The 19,728-nt window shown below is 39.0% G+C and overlaps 2 protein-coding genes and 1 long non-coding RNA gene across 3 annotated transcripts in view; 2 read left to right on the top strand and 1 right to left on the bottom strand.

Annotated features, from left to right (window-relative positions):
- The window catches only part of LOC144666468 (uncharacterized), a 220,111-nt gene that overhangs the window by 152,119 nt on the left and 48,264 nt on the right, over positions 1–19,728 (top strand). The gene's annotated exons all lie outside the window — the stretch shown is intronic.
- LOC144666460 (COX assembly mitochondrial protein homolog) lies at positions 1,083–5,150 on the bottom strand. Its single transcript, XM_078527902.1, has 3 exons — positions 5,016–5,150; positions 2,075–2,165; positions 1,083–1,797 (listed from the first exon to the last, which is right to left on the bottom strand). Exons 1-3 carry the CDS (start codon positions 5,095–5,097, stop codon positions 1,734–1,736), a joined length of 237 nt encoding a protein of 78 aa, XP_078384028.1. The 5' UTR covers positions 5,098–5,150; the 3' UTR covers positions 1,083–1,733.
- On the top strand, positions 5,175–8,861 carry LOC144666405 (progestin and adipoQ receptor family member 4-like). The gene is made up of 2 exons (XM_078527836.1): positions 5,175–5,459; positions 7,994–8,861. The coding sequence occupies exons 1-2, from the start codon at positions 5,243–5,245 to the stop codon at positions 8,647–8,649; spliced, it is 873 nt and encodes a 290-aa protein (XP_078383962.1). The 5' UTR covers positions 5,175–5,242; the 3' UTR covers positions 8,650–8,861.

Consider the following 19,728-nt stretch of genomic DNA (forward strand, 5'->3'; position numbering starts at 1 on the left):
GAAGAGAAAACTGGGGCGCGTCTAAAAGTAATTTTAGTTTTATTGTTGTTGAATCAGTTACAGAATTATCCAATTTTCATATTGATTTTCTTTTCACTGAAATATCTTCAGGGATGCAGGAAACTGCAGTCAGGCAGAATATTAAAAGTTTCTTGCTTGTTGCACATTGTTCTTAATACTGCTCATGATGATGATAGTTATATTGTTTTATATTGATTTTATTACATTCAATAAAATTTTGGAAACATGCATGTGTAGCAGGACGTAAGTTATCAAAACACTTGTCAAATGCCCACACCATATCCACACGGCTCCCCACCCCTCTCCTACCCGGATTCCACTGTTGGAATATAGGGGTAGAAATATATTCAAGACTTCACCGCTCATGCTGATGCATGTGACCCAAAGATGAGCCTGTTCACAGGCAAACAACCCCTCAAAGAAGCTGGTATTACATTCAACCATTCTTATGCTTGTCATTATTGATCAAGTTGCTCTTGGAAGACTGTGGCATTGCTTAGTGGGATAAATCAAACTGAAAATTCAAGAAATTTTTTTGATAATATTTACACATGCTTATAAAAAACAATTTTATTAATTTCTTTACAAAATTCAACTTGCAACAAATGTAGCAACATGTATTCCTGTACAGAAACTACTGCATACATTTCCTATTCAAATTTATATTTATAAACTCTGAACTGACACTTTGAACTGCTTGCAGTGAAAAGGGCTAAGAGGAAATACAAATTGTCTGTCGTGATTGTAAAGAAGCATCACATTATGATTTCAATTTTTTATAAAACTTTGAATCATAACAAATTATAAATGTCAGGTGTACCACTTCTCAAATACAGTAGAACCCCGGTAACTCGAACTCGGATGAACCGAACAACCCAGCTGCCCGAACTAACTTCCATTTCCCTTGGACCCACTTTTCAGTCATTTTTACTCGGTACCGAAACCCCGCTAACTCAAACTGTTGTTCGTTTCCCTTCAGAGTTCGAGTTACTGGGGTTCAACTGTAATTCGCCATCAGCTACCAAAACTTAGAGTGAAAAACTGTCATAAAACTATCAAGATTTCTTTGGGACACAATGCATGCATATGATAATGCATGATATTTATTAAGCATCACAGGAATTAATCTTTCACAACACTTTCTCATATTTCAGTTGTCAGTTTTTTTGAACTTTCAGCCAATGAAAGAGGTAGGTGACACAGAAAATCAACAACGTTCAGTTTCACTGACAAATGCAATACTTAAACTTCTCCACTTGAAAGGATAAGTTCTACCCTCCAAGCCCCACAATAGGCTTGATTTCCAGCCACTTTTCGGGAAAATGCAAACAAAGACCTGACTTGAGAAGGCAGCGGAAATCGAGCCAAGCCCCACAATTAACAGGCAAATTCCCCCTTACTGGTCCATCTACATTTCTTAAAGAGCTAGTTGGAAGAATTTGTTTCAATATCAAGTCATTTTTTTTTCAATCAGTGATCATTACATGTATCGTATTCTCATTGCCATTTCTTTGACAATAATAATTAACTGATAGGATAGCCTTGGGCAAGCATCTTTGTGGGGGTAACATAGGTGCACGCCACTGATCTACGATAAAGAGAAAATTGACACTGTTCAGCTCAAGCTCTTTACAGTCACATATCCGTTTCCCCCTGAAATCCTTGACCTGAATTCAGATTGTTGTGATGACTGTAACCCAGACTTCCTTTCCCTAACTGGACTTGACTGTTCTCAAATACTCCTGCTTGTATTTCTTGAAGTTGGCTTTTCTGTAGCTGAAAATTAATAACCATATAAAAAATAATGTTGTGAAGTGTATTTCATTATTACAATTGGTATGTCAACACTTCAGTTTGACTTTCATATGTTAATTGTTCTGCAACCAGTCAGAAGTTAAATGTCGTATAAAACAAAATTTCTGAGCGATTTTCTTTGACAGAAGTTTTTTTTTTTTAAAAATTTTTTTTTTTCTATTTATATGATTTTAAAACGGTTGCTCCCGGTCAAATTGTAAACAAAATTGTTTGTTTGTTTGTTTGTTTTTTTACTTACAAACTCTCCATACACTGTTTCATAGCTTTATGTTCCTTCCGACACGTCCAGGCCAATGAGACTGTTCTGTCATGTGCACATGTTAGAAAGGCTTTAGAATGGAAAGAAAGAAAATGATTACTAAGCACCCTGTACTAATTACAGCAGGGAAAAGGCAACATTAGTTACCCCAGCAGGGTGGTACTTATGATTTTAAGGGGAGAGGGATGGGGGACAGGAATGCAGATGGGAAGGAGAGGCAGAAACTATGCAGGAGGCAGGAGAAGAGTGGGAGGGAAGAATCAGGATTCTCAGGGCGGTGGGGATTGGAAAATAGGAAATTTTTTCTTTGCAACATTACTAACATTCTCAGTAGGTTAACAGGGTCCCCGTTAGCTCTAGACATCAGAGAAATTTGCCATGAAGCTGCCCTGGGTGTACTTGGTACTGTACTGTACTCAGGGGCGGATCCAGGGGGGGTGGATTGGGTGGCTAGCCACCCCCCTTGATCAACCAGAAAAATGAAAATAAAGATATTTAAATAGAAAATAAGGACAATGTCCATCAACCTTTCATAGTCAGGCGGCCGTTCAAAGTTAAGGACGGCCAATTTTCCAAAATAGGAGATTTTCGACAGCCTGTTTTACGAAATTCTGTAACGAAAAATGTGTGTATAATTTTAAAAAAATAAATTCCTTTTAGTTTTCAAGAGATGTTTTAGCCATGCTGGAATGATTTTCTTCTCCATTTACATCTTTTTTAGCGAGTTTTCTTACCGTTTTTTCGCATCGAAATGATTTCACAAGCAAGCAAAGTCGCCAAAGTTGTCCCCAGGCCACTTTGCCAAGAGCTAAAAATGTCCATGTACGTGGTTGAGCGAAAAAAAAAAAAACTGCATATACATCTGTTCTTTCCTGTAAGTTCGTGGCCTGTCAACTTTAAATTTCAATCACTGTTCATTTCATAACTGAGAACTAGACTTTTTCTCGGAAATATAACTCAAGGTAAGTTGAGGAAAGAATATTTTGCCGAATAATCAAGGAAAATAATAAATTAATTGACAGCTGTATAAAGCTGCTCAGAATCGGGGAAATCACGTCTAAGAGGCTTCAACTTTTCAAAATTTTCTGAGGGGGCATGCCCCCAGACCCCCCTAGAGGGCTCCATGAAATATGAACCTTAGACCCAAAATAATATGCACTCCCACTTTTAAAAACTGCTGAAAGCCTGAAACCCCCTCCCCCCATAAAAAAACTGGGGCTTGAACAATATAGTAAACTAAAATATTTGTAAACAGCCACCCCCCTTTGAAAAATCCTGGATCCACCCCTGGTACTATTCTGGCAACGAAAACATTTTACTAAGTCACCTAGCTGGGAAACCATCTTTTGCAGTTACAACTTACCGGTATATGTACCAGGGCTCAAAATAACGGCTGGTCAAAGGACATTGTCCGGCCAAAATGACGATTTGTCTGGAGAAAATTTTTGTTCGGCGGTCATTTTGACCGGTCACGTACACGGCTTTCAAATAAATAACACACGCAAAAAAATTTATTCACTGTATTTCTTGACATTTTACAGTAAAATCATAAAATATCATAGCAGCAAGCTCAAGATTGCAGTCACAAATTTGTAGAATACAGATGAGACGGTCACGCGGATTTGTTAGCGGTTTGCTTAAATACAGGAAACATCCACGTCTGTAAATACGCTAAACAGACAACAATGAACATGGCATCAATCAACGTCTGCTATTAATTTAACACGCGTTCGCAATTACAGTTTCAACTGTCAGGCAGGCCAAGAAAAATAGCACTCCTTTAGAAAGTACGAGTTCGTAGCGTGTTTTCACCAGCACGATCATGAGAAAATAATAATACTCAATATTTTGACCGCTCAAAAACGAGACATGACCGAGCAAAAATTGATTTGGCCGGTCAACATGACCGGTCAGTATTTAAAAATTATTTTGAGCCCTGTGTACTGTAGCTTTAAAAACAGTAACACATTAGAGATCCTTTCTCTCTTTGTATTCCTGTGTTGTATTTATTTTAAGTTAACAGGGAAAAATGGCCCAATTCAGAAAATCTCAGACAATAAAATTGCTGTCGTTGAATGTAACTAATCAAGAGCATCATAGCCATTCTCGTTACACTTCACTGAATACTCCAGCAGGTTAATTTCTTTTAACCACACACTCAAACCACAATAAAACTATTGTTCCCATTTCTTTGCTCAATATTTTTATCTATATCCATTATCTGTACCTGTTCACAATCTCTTGTTCTAAAAGATGCCATTTTGACTTGCTGAGTGGCTAGGGTGCCACAAACAGAGCAACTGGGCGGTGATTACTAATCATCTGATACAGTGGGCTCAACAGTGCGCCCTCAATAATGTTTCTGCCACTATCCCTACTCTCACTTTAAGAACCACCAGGGAGGAATTTTTATTTTTTCTGTTATTCAGATAACAAGGATTCGTTTCAATTATAACATTTTTTAGACTGCTATTGCTGTGTCTTCAAATTTGACCCCCCCCCCCTCATGTTTCGTCTGGGTAAAAATCCCCCCCCCCCCAAAAAAAAAAACAAAACAAAAAAAAAAAACAAAAAAATGGAGCTTGTTTAAAATTGTACCCCCACCCTAAAACCAACCCCACCCCCTCTTCCCCCGGGGACGTAATAAACGATAGGTACGTCCCTTGGAAAGTCAAAGCAGACCACCTCCTGAGAGGAGCAATCCCTTTGGCCTGACCACCCCTAGCAACTTAAACCTTTGAAGATTGCACATTACATGGTTACATGGCTTGTAACTAATGAGACTTGACATCGATCATGAGTTAATACCAGATTTATCTTGCCTCTTGTCCATGCAATGGGCTACCGTTTCTCCCGTATACAAAACCACTAAGAGGAAACATCAATAAATCGAAAACAATTCAAAGTTAAGACTGCATACCTTGCACTAATGGGCTGCAATCGAGTTTAGCCTTCTGGTAGAGCCAGTCTTTGAAGTCATCATCTTCTCCACGGGCATCCATGTTGCATTTTACCCATCGTTCAGCAGTGCAGTTAATGACCGGGAGAGCCTGGTAACTAGTAGGTCGGTCACGCCTTGCAGTATCTGCTGTGTTTCATTTCGAAAGAATTTCGAAAGCCGGTAGAGGTTCGGTAGCTGCTATAAATATGGAGAAAAATGGCTGTATAAATCATGTTAACAACAATCATATCATTGAGAAGAAAAGGCCCAAGGATCCTCGACTCTTCAGACTGGAATCCTGCCCTCCTTGGCTACAATTCAACAAGTATATTCTCGGAGGATATCGCTGTCACTTGAATACGAGTCAATGTGTGGACAGCTTGTTCTACATCCACAATGAAACTTTTAATATTTATTCACATGGTAAGTGCGAAAAAAGATGAGCATTCTTTTTCTAACCTTGTTTAATTACAGGCTACAAATCCACGATTTTGGGCAAAAATCTTACAAATTTTCAGCGCAGATCGCATTTAAAGATAATTTATGCATGCCCGGTAATCTTGTGGAGTAAAGTTATTGTGAATTATTTATCGTTGACTGCAAATCTTACAGATCTTACTGGATGGTCAAATACACGCTACTCAATATTTAATGTTCATGTAACCATCTTTGTATTGACAGAACACTCTGGAACTTTCAGATTAAATTTTCCATGAGTTTGTTTATAATTTTGATGCAAAGCTTGCAAAACAAAAGCTTTCTTTACTGTTAAAGATGATTTCCAGTCCGTACTGCGCAATCTCCGCCTGCAATGTTTGTGAGTCTCACAAACAGAAGAATGTTTACAAGCAAAAATAAAAATTCCGGGACAAAACTTACCTTTTTTAAGCGATGACGTCATCGCTTTAATGCAGGCACCCGATCGACCGGATCCGTTTAGCGCAATTGAACAGAAATCAAGTTTAACTTAATAACAAGAAATCGCCGCGTAGAACACAAAAGCAAAATACTCCCGTGCAGTTAGAACGGAACACTACAATGTATAAACGAAAGAGACTAAATTTTATATGATGGGATTTATTAGATTTAGTAGACAGAAATTTTTTAATTCTTAGAAGATACAGGGCCGCTGTGAGCAAGAGACCGTTTGACCTTTCTCGCAGCTTAAAAGCTAGCTCCCGCGTATCGTATGTCGTTTATCGCAAGTCACGCTATAATATAACGTAATCTTTGTTGAGTCAACATAGGGAAATCTAAAAAAATATATAAAATAAAATATTACTGTTGTACAATTGAGCAACTGTGATCTACGAAGAAAATGTATTATTAACTTTGCATCCTTGAGCTGTGAATTCATAACTACTGTATTTATTTGAATTCCATCAGATCCTAACTATGCCATTTATACGATCACTAACATTGCTTCTTAGGTTTAAAAAATGTAAGCTGCAGTTGGATAACAGTCTTAATCACGAACAAGGCGTCAGCTACTTTTATTTACGTTAAGTTTTTGACAAATTTCCTGAGAAAATTATGTAAGACCCCTCGTGAAACGTCATCGCTTCTGCATGTATTACATGCCGTTTATCTTCATTGTTAACGCCAGATATCCTTGCAAAACAATAATTACGAGTAAAAGAAGCTCGACGGTATTTAAAACGGACTTTTTAGCTCATCGTGAATTCTTGAATGAAACGATCTGTAATGGCGAACTAAAAAACTTAATGTACGCTATCACCGAAGTGTAACGTTTCGACGAATTCAAAACAAAAATGAAAACAAACCCTAAGTCTGCTCAGTACGGACTGGAAATCATCTTTAAAAAGCTTCTTGCACAATTTGGCGGATATCAATCACCTCCACCTCTTTCTCTAAAGCTATACAAAAAATTTTTCTCCGGAGTTCTGAGTTGTCTCAAAACTCAAGAATCGAAATGAAGGTCCTGTGTGGAAACATAAACATACATGTATGTTGTGGTTCAAGTTCACCCTTGGTACAATTTTTTCTTTTCTTTTGTTCTGGTGTATGGTAATTTATGACTTTGAATATAAAACAAAGGAAAATACCAGATTGTACCACATATTCCCATCCTTTGAATTTATAACCACAGAATTTGTTGCGGTCCTTAATGCGTTTGCATCGTTAAGGTGATCACAAAAATATCAAGAAGTAATCCAGACGCAAACAAAAAACTTAAATTTACATTTGTACAAATTTCAATCATTATTTTTTAAAAAATATATATATAAACTCTTGAAATTTCAACTGCTGAAACAAGCAGCTCTAGAACAGGAGGTAGAGATGATTGACATCCAACAAATGTCAACTTTCTGTCTAGATTGTTTGGCATCATGATTCAGATTCCTAAATTTTGCAAGTTGCTGTTACACTTTTTCCGAAAAAATAAAGACTTATTAAGAGAAGAGTCTCTTAAGCCCCCCCCCCCCCACTTAAAGTCACTAGTCAGCCCCCCCACCTGGAAAACTGCTCCGCCGTCACAGGGTTTTTTATTGTGCTACACTGTGCTACAATACCTCCACTTTATTAGAAAGATAATTTTAGAACACCAAGAGAAAGATATCAATGGAACTCTTTCAAAATTCCTGAAAGAGGAACAAATCATGATGGTTGCTAGCATAATTATTTTTGGAAACAAAAATGTGAGAACTTGAAAAAGTCGGGCTGAAATTTTAAAGTTGTAATTCATTTCGCCCTTACCATCTATGGCCAGAGACATTCGTCAGCACTTTTACTACCCTGGGTGATAATTTATAACAAGTCCGGGAACTATTTATTAATTAAGGTTTCTGTTAAGGGTTTCAGAGTCTTTAAAATTATGCAAAATCACCATGATGCTTCATCATAATAACATAAAGACGAGAAGAAGACAAAAATCTTATCTCACATTCATGCTTTTGTAATAAATTTATTTAATTAAATCTGCATCGTTTTTTTAGGTATACCATGTATATTTATGATGATTCTTGTCCCGATGACAGCAACTTCAGCTTGTCTTGCAAGTCCAGTTTGGTTTTTCCTTCACTATTTTGCCTGCTTCGCTCCATTTTTTGCAAGTCCAATTTATCATTTGTTCATGTGTCATCAAAATGGTCAAGATGCTTATCACAAACTACTCACTTTTGACGTCTGTGGCGTCTGGGCGATTAATGCTTTTGGTGGCCTCTGTGGAATCAGATCCACATTTTACTGCCTCCCATTTTGGCAGTTCTTGTCTCTAACATTTTACATAACAGTTTCCTTATTATCTGTATACTTCATTTTGGTAGCAAATAGTCCAAAAGAAAGATTCAAGCCCCTGATGGTATTTGGAGCAATGAGGTACTTCTTTGTCGCAGTCCGAATATTACTCTATGTCTTTGATATTTCCAAATGTAACCTCGATGCTTTGCCATATTGCCTTTCCATGGATTTCTTGGCTTTCATTGGTGGAGCACTGAACGTTGCTAGGATACCAGAGAGGTGGTTTCCTGGAAAATGTGACATCATTGGTAACAGTCACCAAATAATGCATGTGATGACAGTACTGAGCGTTATCTGCTTGCATATTGGATCAGTTAAAGATTTCAACTGGATGCAAGAAACCCTTTGTTAATATAATATAATTAACCCTATTCAGACCGGGGGGGCTTTTGAGGCCCGCGCTGACTTTGAACTTTTATAACTTTTTTAAGATTTAACCAAACGCTGCCAAAATTTCTGAGTTTTCCTAAAATTTATCTGGCAACAAATTGGTAGGGTTGGATGATGTGTCAGGAACTTGACATCACCATGGCAATGGCATTTTGACAGGCATGTTTTCCCAAATTTGTACCGTATTTACCCGTGTATTAGTCGATCCCGTGTATAAGTCGACCCCCTATTTTTGAGGCCATAAACTGGGATTTTTTCATTTCTGGGTAACCATTTTTTTGGAAAACTAAACTTGTGTTTCTTAGAATTTCCTTTCAGGTAGAGATACTTAATGAAAAAAACACAGGAAGTTTCAATTTGAAGTTTATTATCATGCTTACGCGACCGTTTTAGCAACACATGTTTATGCAGGCATTTTGTCCATTATTTTTTTAAACAGCCTTATAAAATCAAACACACTAATTTCAAACGAACCTTTCTAATTGTGGAGAGATAGTAGCGGCTTTGTGCCAGTGAGTCTCTACAACATTCAGGTTTATATTAAGCGGATAAATCGCAATGAATTTCGACTTGAACTGCCAATTTAACCTGTACTGTTGTTTATTTGATGTTTGTTGACATATAAAACAATTGTTATGCTAATTGCGCAGAATTTATTTAACTGGTACTTGGGTCGAAAATTTTGACCCGTGTATAAGTCGAGGGCGATTTTTTGGACTGATTTTTAGGTGAAAAAAGGTCGACTTATACACGGGTAAATACGGTAATTTTGCGTGTTTCTGTTAATAAAAATCAACTCAAATGGCATTATTTTTACATTTTTACGGGTTTAAAGCACATTTTTATTCATTTTGAGTACTTTGCAATGATTTTGGGTGGTTTTCTGGCATTTTGGAAAAATTTTGAAATCCAAGATGGTGGATCCAAGATAGCGGCTGTTTTGACATCATGATGTAATTGTCACGTGATGTGACGTCACCATCCCACGTGACGCATACCAAAAGAAAGAGTTTCGGACGTACAATACATCCTATAAGTTTCATGGTGATTGCTTAAATATTCTGGAAGTTACATAGGCCCCCCCCCCCCCCCGGTCTGAGAAGGTCCAAAAAAGCCCGGTGTGAATAGGGTTAAATTCAAGAATTAGCAATTCTCTGTCTATGGTCTTAAAGTCATGTTAGGGACGGACCATTATTTTTTGGAGGGGGGGGGGGGATGAAAAATATTGAAAAAAATTGTTTGCAGCGCCTGGAAAGACAAAATAAATTGTTTGCAAAAATGATATATATATATAACAAAAAACAGTCAGAATTTCGGAAAAAATGTTTGTAGAGGTGCATAAACTAAAAAAAAAGTTTGCAGAGGAAAATTTTTCATCCCCCCCCTCCAAGAAAATAATGGTCCGTCCCTTAGTTTAGAAAGTGAGAAGTTTTCTACAAATTCCTCTCCACTTCACAGTTTAGACCAAAAATCTGCAAAATCCCTGTGACATAGCTCCTTTAAACACTTCTATTTGCTCTCTCTCTCCTCCGCAGAGGCCTCTTTTGTGTTCCGTACAGGCTGGGAAATGGGGAGAGGTGAAAAGTAAGCGCGGAGCCTGGAGAGAATCGAAATGAAAGCGCGCGGGGGACACTGGGAAGGAAAAAGGAAAGGGGAGAGGCTTTTTCGTGTTTTTTTTGCCTTCCTCCCCTACTAAATGTGGCCTCTGCAGAGGAGAGGTTAATTTTGGTTTCATTTTCTGCACCTGATTATTAGAGGATGGGGCTGTGCAGATGACTTGTGACTATCAAGACATATAGGGACTGGTTTACAGTCATCATTTTAAAATTCAAATTTTATACACGAGTTATACTTATTTATTATTTATACTGTCTGAAAGAAAGGCAGATTTTATACTCTTTAGAATGGAATTTTTTATAACAGAATACTGTATATTATCTGGATTAAATGCCAGGTCCTGAAAAAAGCCAGGTTACGTTTTTTTTTTTTTTTTGAGACAATAAAGGTATGGACTTTTTTGAAGTTTGGTGGAATATCATATTTTCTCAATTTATGCGCTGTGTAAAATATGCCCTGATTAAATACAATGTCCAAATAAACACTGCTCTACAATGGGAAAACAATGGATTACAGTCGAACCTCCCCTTACAAGGCCTCCAGACTGTCCACCTGGTCCCAGCAAGACTGAAATTCATATATCTACCTCTATAATACAGACACTTACCTTTATTTTCCAGGGGGACTCCCGTATAAAAATCTGCCATTTGGGATTAAAATATTTCAAACAGACGCACCTTGTGGCTGTATTCATTCCAAGGGTTTAGAAAAGGGACACAGTGTTGTTAAGTAGGTATATGAAAGGAGTATCTTTTTAAAAAAAATAAAACTGTATACAATAAGGGTACCTTTTTTCAATAAAAGATAATGAAAGTGGTTAATGAGAATTGTAAGAAGCTATGGGGCAAATAAAATAAATCAATCAAATCTTTTCTGTCAAAATGGTGTATAAAAGGGTCACGGGTTGGACCTCGGGAAGGAACCTCCCCACACAAAACTTTTTTGAGTACCTCCCCCCTGGGTAACTGAAGACCGTTGCTATACTGCTTACTGTGTTGTCCAACCCATTTTCTTTAGTATGCAATGTTTTAACGAGGGTGGAAAAAAGGCGGATCGATTGATCAGTAGAAAAAAAGAGCTCGCATGTAAGTTTCAGCAAAAAAGACTTAGCACGCACTCACCTCACGCGAGTGTCTTTGCTTCTCTTGCGCGTGAGTCATTATTGCCACCCAAACTTTAAGTGTTGTTGTTATATAGCTAGAAATTTTTCCCCAGCAGCGCGCACTGTTATTGGCTAATTCGAAGTCACATGACATGTTTCCCGCCAAAAGTCTCTGAGCAGGTAACATGGTAAAATCTGTGATGCCAGAGGGTAACATTGCAATGTTGCCCGGTTGTGCCTAAATGGGACCGCTCAGAGGGACAGCCGAGAAGTACTGGAGATGACTTTCAGACACGGTTGGCTCTCGGAAAATTCTTCGTAAATCCAATATGGCGTCTCATTCTTGACTCGTTTCATTGTCTTCAAACTCGCATCGAGGACGAAGGAAGATAATACAAAGAAAAGTATGTTTTTTTTTTAAAAAACATACTTTTCTTAAAACATACTTTTTTTAAAACATACTTTTTCTAGCATATTAAAATATGCTAGTTTGAAATAAGATTCCACCAGCACTTAAAGGCTCGTTTGGAAAGCATTCATACTACTGTATAGGAATGAGATGATTCGCTGTTTAATCGGCCATTCTAGGCATTTTTGTCACTTGTCGGAATTTTGCAAGAAAGGGTATTGTTTGTCGCAATTTCACTTCATGTGCTGTCGCTACTTTTTGGGCCATGTCGCTTGTCGGAATTTACGCTGGAAGGGCCTCTAACTTGTGTCCCTCTGATCGGTACTATGTAAGAAGGTAGTACCACTCAGAGGGTCGCACATCATATATAAGGTCATATATTAAGTATATTAGCTCCGTAAAGTCTTGCTTGGATTTTTTTTTTTAAACAATCACAGGCTTTGCTGTTTAGGTGTCTGCTAGATCAGAGATTATAAGAACATTTTTGGATATAAAATTTATTTATTGTGTTGTTGTCCCTCTGACGTACCGGTACTATGTAAGAAGGTAGTACCGCTCAGGGGGTCACACTTCATATATAAGTATATAACTTGCTTAGAATATTTTTAAACAATCACTGAGGCTTTGCTGTTTAGGTGTCTGCTAGATCAGAGATTATTAGAACATTTTTGGATTTAAAATTAATTTATTGTTTTGTTCTGTTTTGTTGACTTGTCCCTCTTACAAGTGCTATTAATGAAGGTAATACCGCTCAGAGGGTTAGGCCCGGTTCAAACGTCGCGCTATCGTCGTGTCGAACTCAATTAAATGAATTAAGTTCGACAAGTTTAAATCAACGTCGTCGCGCCAGAGTCGGGTGGCGCGACGAGCTTAGTCACGCTACCCGACTCTGGCGCGATGTTGATTCAAACGTCGAACTACAGTCGCGCTAAAGTCGAAGTTAGTATTCGAAATATTAAGTTCGACGTTTGATTCAAACGTCGTGATCAAACGTCGTGCAAAATTGAAGCTAAACCTAATGCATATATTATGATAATGAAGTCCCGAACACTTTCACAGCGTGGCTACGTGAGACGCATGCGTAATATCAGTTTAAGAATTTGAAAAACGGTTTGGAGAAATAACTGTGCTCATTGCGATGTCAACTTGAATGGCAACGAAAACGTATATTCAAATTGCGAAGGTGAAGACCTATCATTCTTTGTTTTCCAATTGCCCATAATGCACCTTGTTTGCCCCCCAAATTTTGCATAAACTATTGTTTTGGAAATATGCAGTCCTCCCAAGAGAGTTTGAAAACAATAGTTTATGCAAAATTTGGGGGGCAAACAAAGTGTATTATGGGCAATTGGAAAATAGAGAATATGAGCAAATCAAAATCAGTACTGAGTCGGAATTATCAGAATGTTCAAGCGTATTGTCAGCAAAATCGAATACTACTCTTCACGAAAGGCGAGAAAGAAGGCCGTATGGCGGAAAATAAGTTTGGAACAAATTTCAGACACGGACATGTGTTGCTGAATACAGGAAAGCCGCTCTAACCAGATAAACGGAGACTGTAATCAAAATTGCAACGGTTTCAAAAAGAGAAGAACCTCGGCGAATGGTTCAGCCAGCTTTACAGCAAGACTCTAACTCTTGATACGTGCACAGTTTTTAATGCAATTGAGTTCGACACGACGAGAGCGCGACGTTTGAACCAGTCAGCAGCTATTAAATGCGACGTTTGAATCAACTGTCGCACTGCAATCGCGCTGAAGTCGAACTTAATACAATTGAGTTCGACACGACGATAGCGCGAAGTTTGAACCGGGCCTAATTAGGCGCACTACCTGACCATATTTTGCCTTCCGTGCAGTCAACTGGAAGAATTGCGGTCATAACGCCCCCAAGATAAAACGCCCCCGAGACATAACGCTCCCTATTGTAAGAAAGCAAATTTTAATTTGTAATTTTATAATAACGATAGCAGAAACATAATTTTTCAGTTTTCTATCGTAAAAACCGAGTTTATAGTGAGCGTGTTCGACCATTTGTCTTATGCTTTCCTATTTTTGTTGTTTTCTCTTTTCATTACCTTTTTATCCTTGCCTCGTTCTTTGTTGGGTTGTTTGGATTGTGATCAGTATTCACTGCGCCATTAGCATTCGCCATTAGATACGAATTCTAAATCGCCATATTTGTTGATACACTGCTGCCTCAAAGTCGAGAATGACCTTAACTGCTGGCCTGGAGGGAAACACACTTTTCACTTGTCGTAGTACTGCTTCGTAATCATTCTTCGTTTTCCCCAACATTATTCAGCGTTTTTTTATGAAATGACATGAGCAAAAATGGATTCTCAACATCGAATCGCACTGTAAACAGGTAAGTACATAGTTATTCATGTTACTACTCGCAATAGGGGGCGTCTTGTCTTACAGGGGGATGTCTTAGGATGAGGGGGCGTCATGTCTTATAGGGGGCGTTATGTCTCGGGGGCGTTTTATCTTGGGGGCGTTATGACCGGCTACCAACTGGAAAAGTTGGAAAATACTGTTCCATTTGCCACTGGGATTTTCCGGAAACTCAAACCAGAATTTTTGGTCGAATGGAAAGTGCCCATTATTTTGTAGCAGGGACAAAATGATAAATAACAAATATCTTTAGATTTATTTTAAATCACGCCCAATTGAAGAAAGGACAAGTATGTAAAATGGACATGTCAGCTAATTTTCAGCTGCCCTTGGCTTTATACTACAATCTTTGAAAAACCTACAAAATTGTTAACATATTCTTTTATACTCGGCTTATATACTGTGTCTACATATCCGACCGGCTGGAAAGTAATATGAGTTATAACTCAGATATAGACCTCTTTTTACTAATGATGGGCTTGATTGTTAATCTAAATTCTCCTGAAATAACATGTTCTAAATTAACACTTAATTAACTGTTCAAAGAAAACCTTTGTATGTCCGCTTGCCGGTTAATCGATCAGGTTGCCATGGAGACGTGCTAATACAGAGAGCTGGGACCTGTCATAAAGAGCAAGAGCAGTTTCAATATGATACCTCTGATGGTACGCCTTTGCGCTTATCAGATGTGCGACAAAGGTACTGTAAAATGCGACATTGACTTGCGTCATAGTTACCTTTGATTAAAACCCGTACCTAAGCCCTCTCTTGACGACATTGGTATTGGTAATGGTACTTCTATAGCGCATTACCCGAAACTCAATGCGCTTCACATTACAGCACTGGACGAGATTGGTCATCAGCATATTACGACAAGGCAGGAAAAGGAAAGAGGTCCTGAGAACGAGGTTGCCTTTGATTCACGTCAATTCTCCGTACAGGAAAAGATGGCGACTGGTCCTAGCGCGCGAAAACGTTAAAAACGCTCACAAAAACACACAGAAAAAGCTCTAGTAACTTCAAACCCTGTATGAACAATGTCGTTAGTACAAGGACGAATTTCGTTGAAACGTGGCTGTCTTTGTGCCCTATTGGCTGTGTTAGCGTATATATATAGGTTCGCAAGATATTGTGGTAAAATGTACAGCCGCCATCTTTTTCCATACGGTGGATTCTGTTTCTATAAACAATGACGCACGTCAAATTCCTATCAAAGGGTCAAAGGCGATATCAGTGCAGTTGTAAGCATAGCTTAATGTCATGGATTTCATTCTCGTTGAAGCCTTGATTTTTTTTCTTGAGTGGAATTGCTTAAAATGCTTCGGACCGTGCAGATCATTGCTTTCCCTTTCCACATGCTGCTGGTAGGTATAGTGTTTTGACACTAGGAGAAAATATTGATTTTTTTTTCATTACATAGCGTTTTTATCCCAATTGTTCATGGAACTTTAGGATTTTTTTACTTTCACAGCGAAAAATTAATCTCTTTTAGCCTGCGAATACAGCCGCCTCTCATTCGCGTCCCGCAACGAAGGAACGCGGGACGCGAATGAGAGGCGGCTGTATTCGCAGGCTAAATCTCTTTCTGTTTGAGTTCATGTTAAGGGAAAAAGTATTTTGTATATCGATTTTTCTTGTCGCAAGTTTCACTGGAAATTTGTAGAGGGTAGATATCCGATAATGATCGATTTGACATACAGGTGGGTTATACATTTTACCTAACCGTAAAGGCTCTAATAAGCCCCCATGGGTGGCTTATTCCTTTTCCAGAACCTTTGAGGGGGGGGGGGGGGAAGGTGTGGGTAAGGTGGGGTGGGCTTAATAGAGAGGGAGCGTATGAAAGGCGTGGGCTTTATTTAAAACATATATCAGTTATAGCACATAATAAATAAATCAAGTGGACTTTTAAATATCAGTGCTGTTTAGCGAATACATTTTTCCAAAAGACTTAAAAACGGTAAATGTCGCGGATGGAAAACTTAACATTTTCTATGTTCATAAACTGTCATCATTTGATAGGCGGCTAAATAGGGCTTTAAAAGCAAATCTACTTAATGTATTCATTACGTCATCTACCACAAGAGGGATATTGAAACCAACAATTAATTGATCATTAATACCTGCCCTAAGTCTGCCTGCATCATTTCAAGGGTTTATAGCAAATTTGCTGGAGCAACTAAACAGCGGCGCAGAGGTCATGGGTTCGGTTCTCAATGTAGATGTTTAAAAAAACCGTGTATTATACTTACAGTGATCTACAAATGTTTTTCATCAGATGGCTAATCTAGCACAGCATCAGCTACCGCGAAAATCGAAAAGAACTCTGTTTGTGTCCCTTGGTCACATTTCTGGTTGCTGTTCTTGGTGCCCTGACGACTGTAATCCTGCACATCAGCTGTGTCATCATCACCTTCTTCAAGAGTGACATCAAGGGCGCCACTGTCTTTTACAGCAGCTTGAAATGTAACCATTTCAAACTCTCCTGTTTGTAACTGAGACGTAAGGAGGTTTGTTCCAGTCAAACGACTGATATCCACCTCAAAATCGTTGAGAGGGAGAAGCAATGCCAGGCAGCAAGTAAATGACCAGTGTGGACTTTTGCGCCACTCTTTGACGTAACGATACAGGTGGAAAGCGCACTGGACTAAAATCAAAGGAGAAAAAGAAAGGATTTAGTTTTAGATTAATATATTGAAAAAGTCTGATCAAAGACTACCCTTCATCCTCTCTTGTCAGGGTAAAGTGCATACTGGTATCACGGTTTCATTAAAAAAACCTTGATTGCAAGCAGAGGCGGCGGAGTGTTTTGAAACGTGGGGGTAGGGAGAGACTATCCTACTCCAAGCCAAGCCCATACCCCCCCCCCCCCCGCCCCAGTGCGCATCCCCCTACTCAAATTTCTCAAAAGAGTGTGCCCGTAATCGATTTGTGACAATGCAAAACTAGGCAATTCAGACGATCCTGCTTCGTGGTGCTTTTTCAGAGGGCCGAAAATGTACGCTCTAAAGTTGCACGATGCCACAGGTAATGTCAAATACAATCGTAATAGATTGCGGACCTATCCAAGTGGCGTTTTGGGAAAATGAGTCTCGTTGATAGTCCTACACCATATTATCCCGCCAAGGAAGATCCTGATGAACTATTTGTGTCTTGACAAACCAAATTTATGCTGCGCTAGCGATACTTTCGGCACTGATATATAGGTGCTGAGCCCCCGTGACCTTGGCTTTTTCTTGGTCTTAAGTCGTACAGCTGTCCTTTGAGACCTTCCTCGAAAATGTTTTTATACTTATGATTCTTTGTATAAGTTCTTTTCGGATGGCACTTCCTCGAAGGGTGTTTTTTGTTTGTTGTTCGTCGTAAGTGATCACTATAACTTAGCTTTAGTCTTAGAATTAAATCAGCTAAGAAGTAGAACGGAGTTGAAGAACGGAGTTGAATCCATCAACCGTCTTATTTCAGGAGGGTTGGAAGAAAAGAAAGGGGGGAGGGGGAGAAAAAAAACATACATCTTACCAACAAGTAGGCCAATTACCAACGAGTTTGCTGCCAACACCAATATCTTGAACAAGATGGCGTCCGTATCGGAGCCTATCCAGCCAGTTACATTCTCCGAGGGAATCTTACTCACGGCTCCAATAGCCAAGTTGACCACAGTTGCGGCAAGGGACGCTGCCATCAATCTGTTTTCCATCACGTCTTGTATGGGTTTGATCCAGGAGAAAACGATCCCATACATTCCGGCTATTATCAATGCCAAACCAATGTAAGACCTGCTTTCTTGTCCTACAAAAGTCAGACCAGAAGTAAGGATAACTTTACGGGTCGTTTCAACCAGTTCCCAATACCATGCACGGGCTTTGTAGTTTTCAAAGACGAAACGCAATCCAGATATCGCGACATCCTGCGATATGCTTGCTTTTTTTGTGGTTGATCGCGCTCTTCGGTGTCTCCAAATGGCAATAAATGAGGCTGCAGGAAGGACAAAGCTATAGACAGCAGAAATGTATGCCACCACCAGCATGTGATTGTACTTTTGGCCCTCACATGGTACGCTGTAATCAGCTCTCAGGTATCTGGGACACAACGCTTCTTTGTCATCTCGGCAAAGCTTTCTGCAAGCAGGTGGAAGGACGATGGCTGTCTTGGAACACGTGCTGAGGTATGTTACGTACAGAAAGAAAAAGATATTTTTGTACACAGTCTCCTTTGATTTTAAGACTCTTCTTGACTTTTCTTCTTCCTCCAGCCTACGATTTCTAGAGATGATCAGTTTATGCAGTCCATAACCGATTCCGGCAAAGCAAATGACAGCAACATTCAATGCCGTCGTAGCGAATAGGCTTCCAAAGGCATCCAAGTGTAATCCAGAGAAAAGGCACTGGACAGGTGCTATTTGAAGTACATCTAACTGGAGAAATCCTGAATACGTAGCTATGATTTGAAGAGAACCTGGCCATTTGACGTATGAGAACACTTCCAGCAAACCATAAGTGACCTGATAGAAGCCAATCACGATCTTGACCTTTGAAAAAAACTTATCTATCAGAAGATATTCTTCATTTTTCTTTATCTTTCTTCGACTCGTCCATACTAAAACGGCAATGATTATCAACACAATGACCACAATTATCGACAATTGAGTAACAATCCACTTCTTAGATGGGCATTGAGTGCAGATGTTAAGCTGTTTATAGTATCCTGAACTGCAAACACTGCAAAGTGGACCTTCGTACCCATTCTCACAGGGGGAATCCAGACCACCCTTACACGACTCTTCTGTTGGGCATTTATAAGGGGTTGGTATGCGATGGGGAAATTGTACATGGAAAGCATCTAAGGCTGGTGAAGATGCCAAGAGGTTTGTAATGTAAAGTTTGTAGCGATCTTTGTACGTCTTGTTTCGCCATTCCCACCAGTGACCAGATTTCAATGAAGCGTAATCATCTTGGCATTTCAGTCCTCCTAGGCCACATTTGAAACATTCTTGGAACATGTGAGTTCTGTAATGTCCTTCCAAGCATTTACAAGCGCGGTTACCAGCAAAGAAGTCAGTCTCAGTCCCTGTTGAAAATATTAATAGAATCAAATGTTTTTTTTAAAAACCACAACGACGCTTTTCAGTTTTCGGAACATGTTTCGATGTTTCAAACATCATCATCAGCCATAATGTCAAATGACACTTTGATAGATTTGGTCGCCATATTGACACAGGATGGTGTAACCATTTATTCCGGTAGCTATGGATGTTTGGGTGTCATTGTGACGTCACTTGTAGGAATTTCTTGGCTAAAATAGTATTTTATAAATATTTCTATCATAATAATGTATATCCACAAACTTTTGCCAGCAACGTGTCTAATAAGATATTTCACCGAATTAAGTGGTTACAGCTTTGATCGTTTTTAGGTTACACGTCTTCAAAGTTAGGCGGGCCTCATAAGATCCCCCCACCGCTGTCGGAAAAGGGTTAAAGCTCTAGCGGAATAAATATTACTCTTTTTGAAATCTCATAAT

The sequence above is a fragment of the Oculina patagonica genome, chromosome 9 (genome assembly GCF_052425735.1).
Source record: "Oculina patagonica isolate OP01 chromosome 9, crgOcupat, whole genome shotgun sequence".
In the NCBI taxonomy this organism is placed as follows: Eukaryota; Metazoa; Cnidaria; class Anthozoa; order Scleractinia; family Oculinidae; genus Oculina; species Oculina patagonica.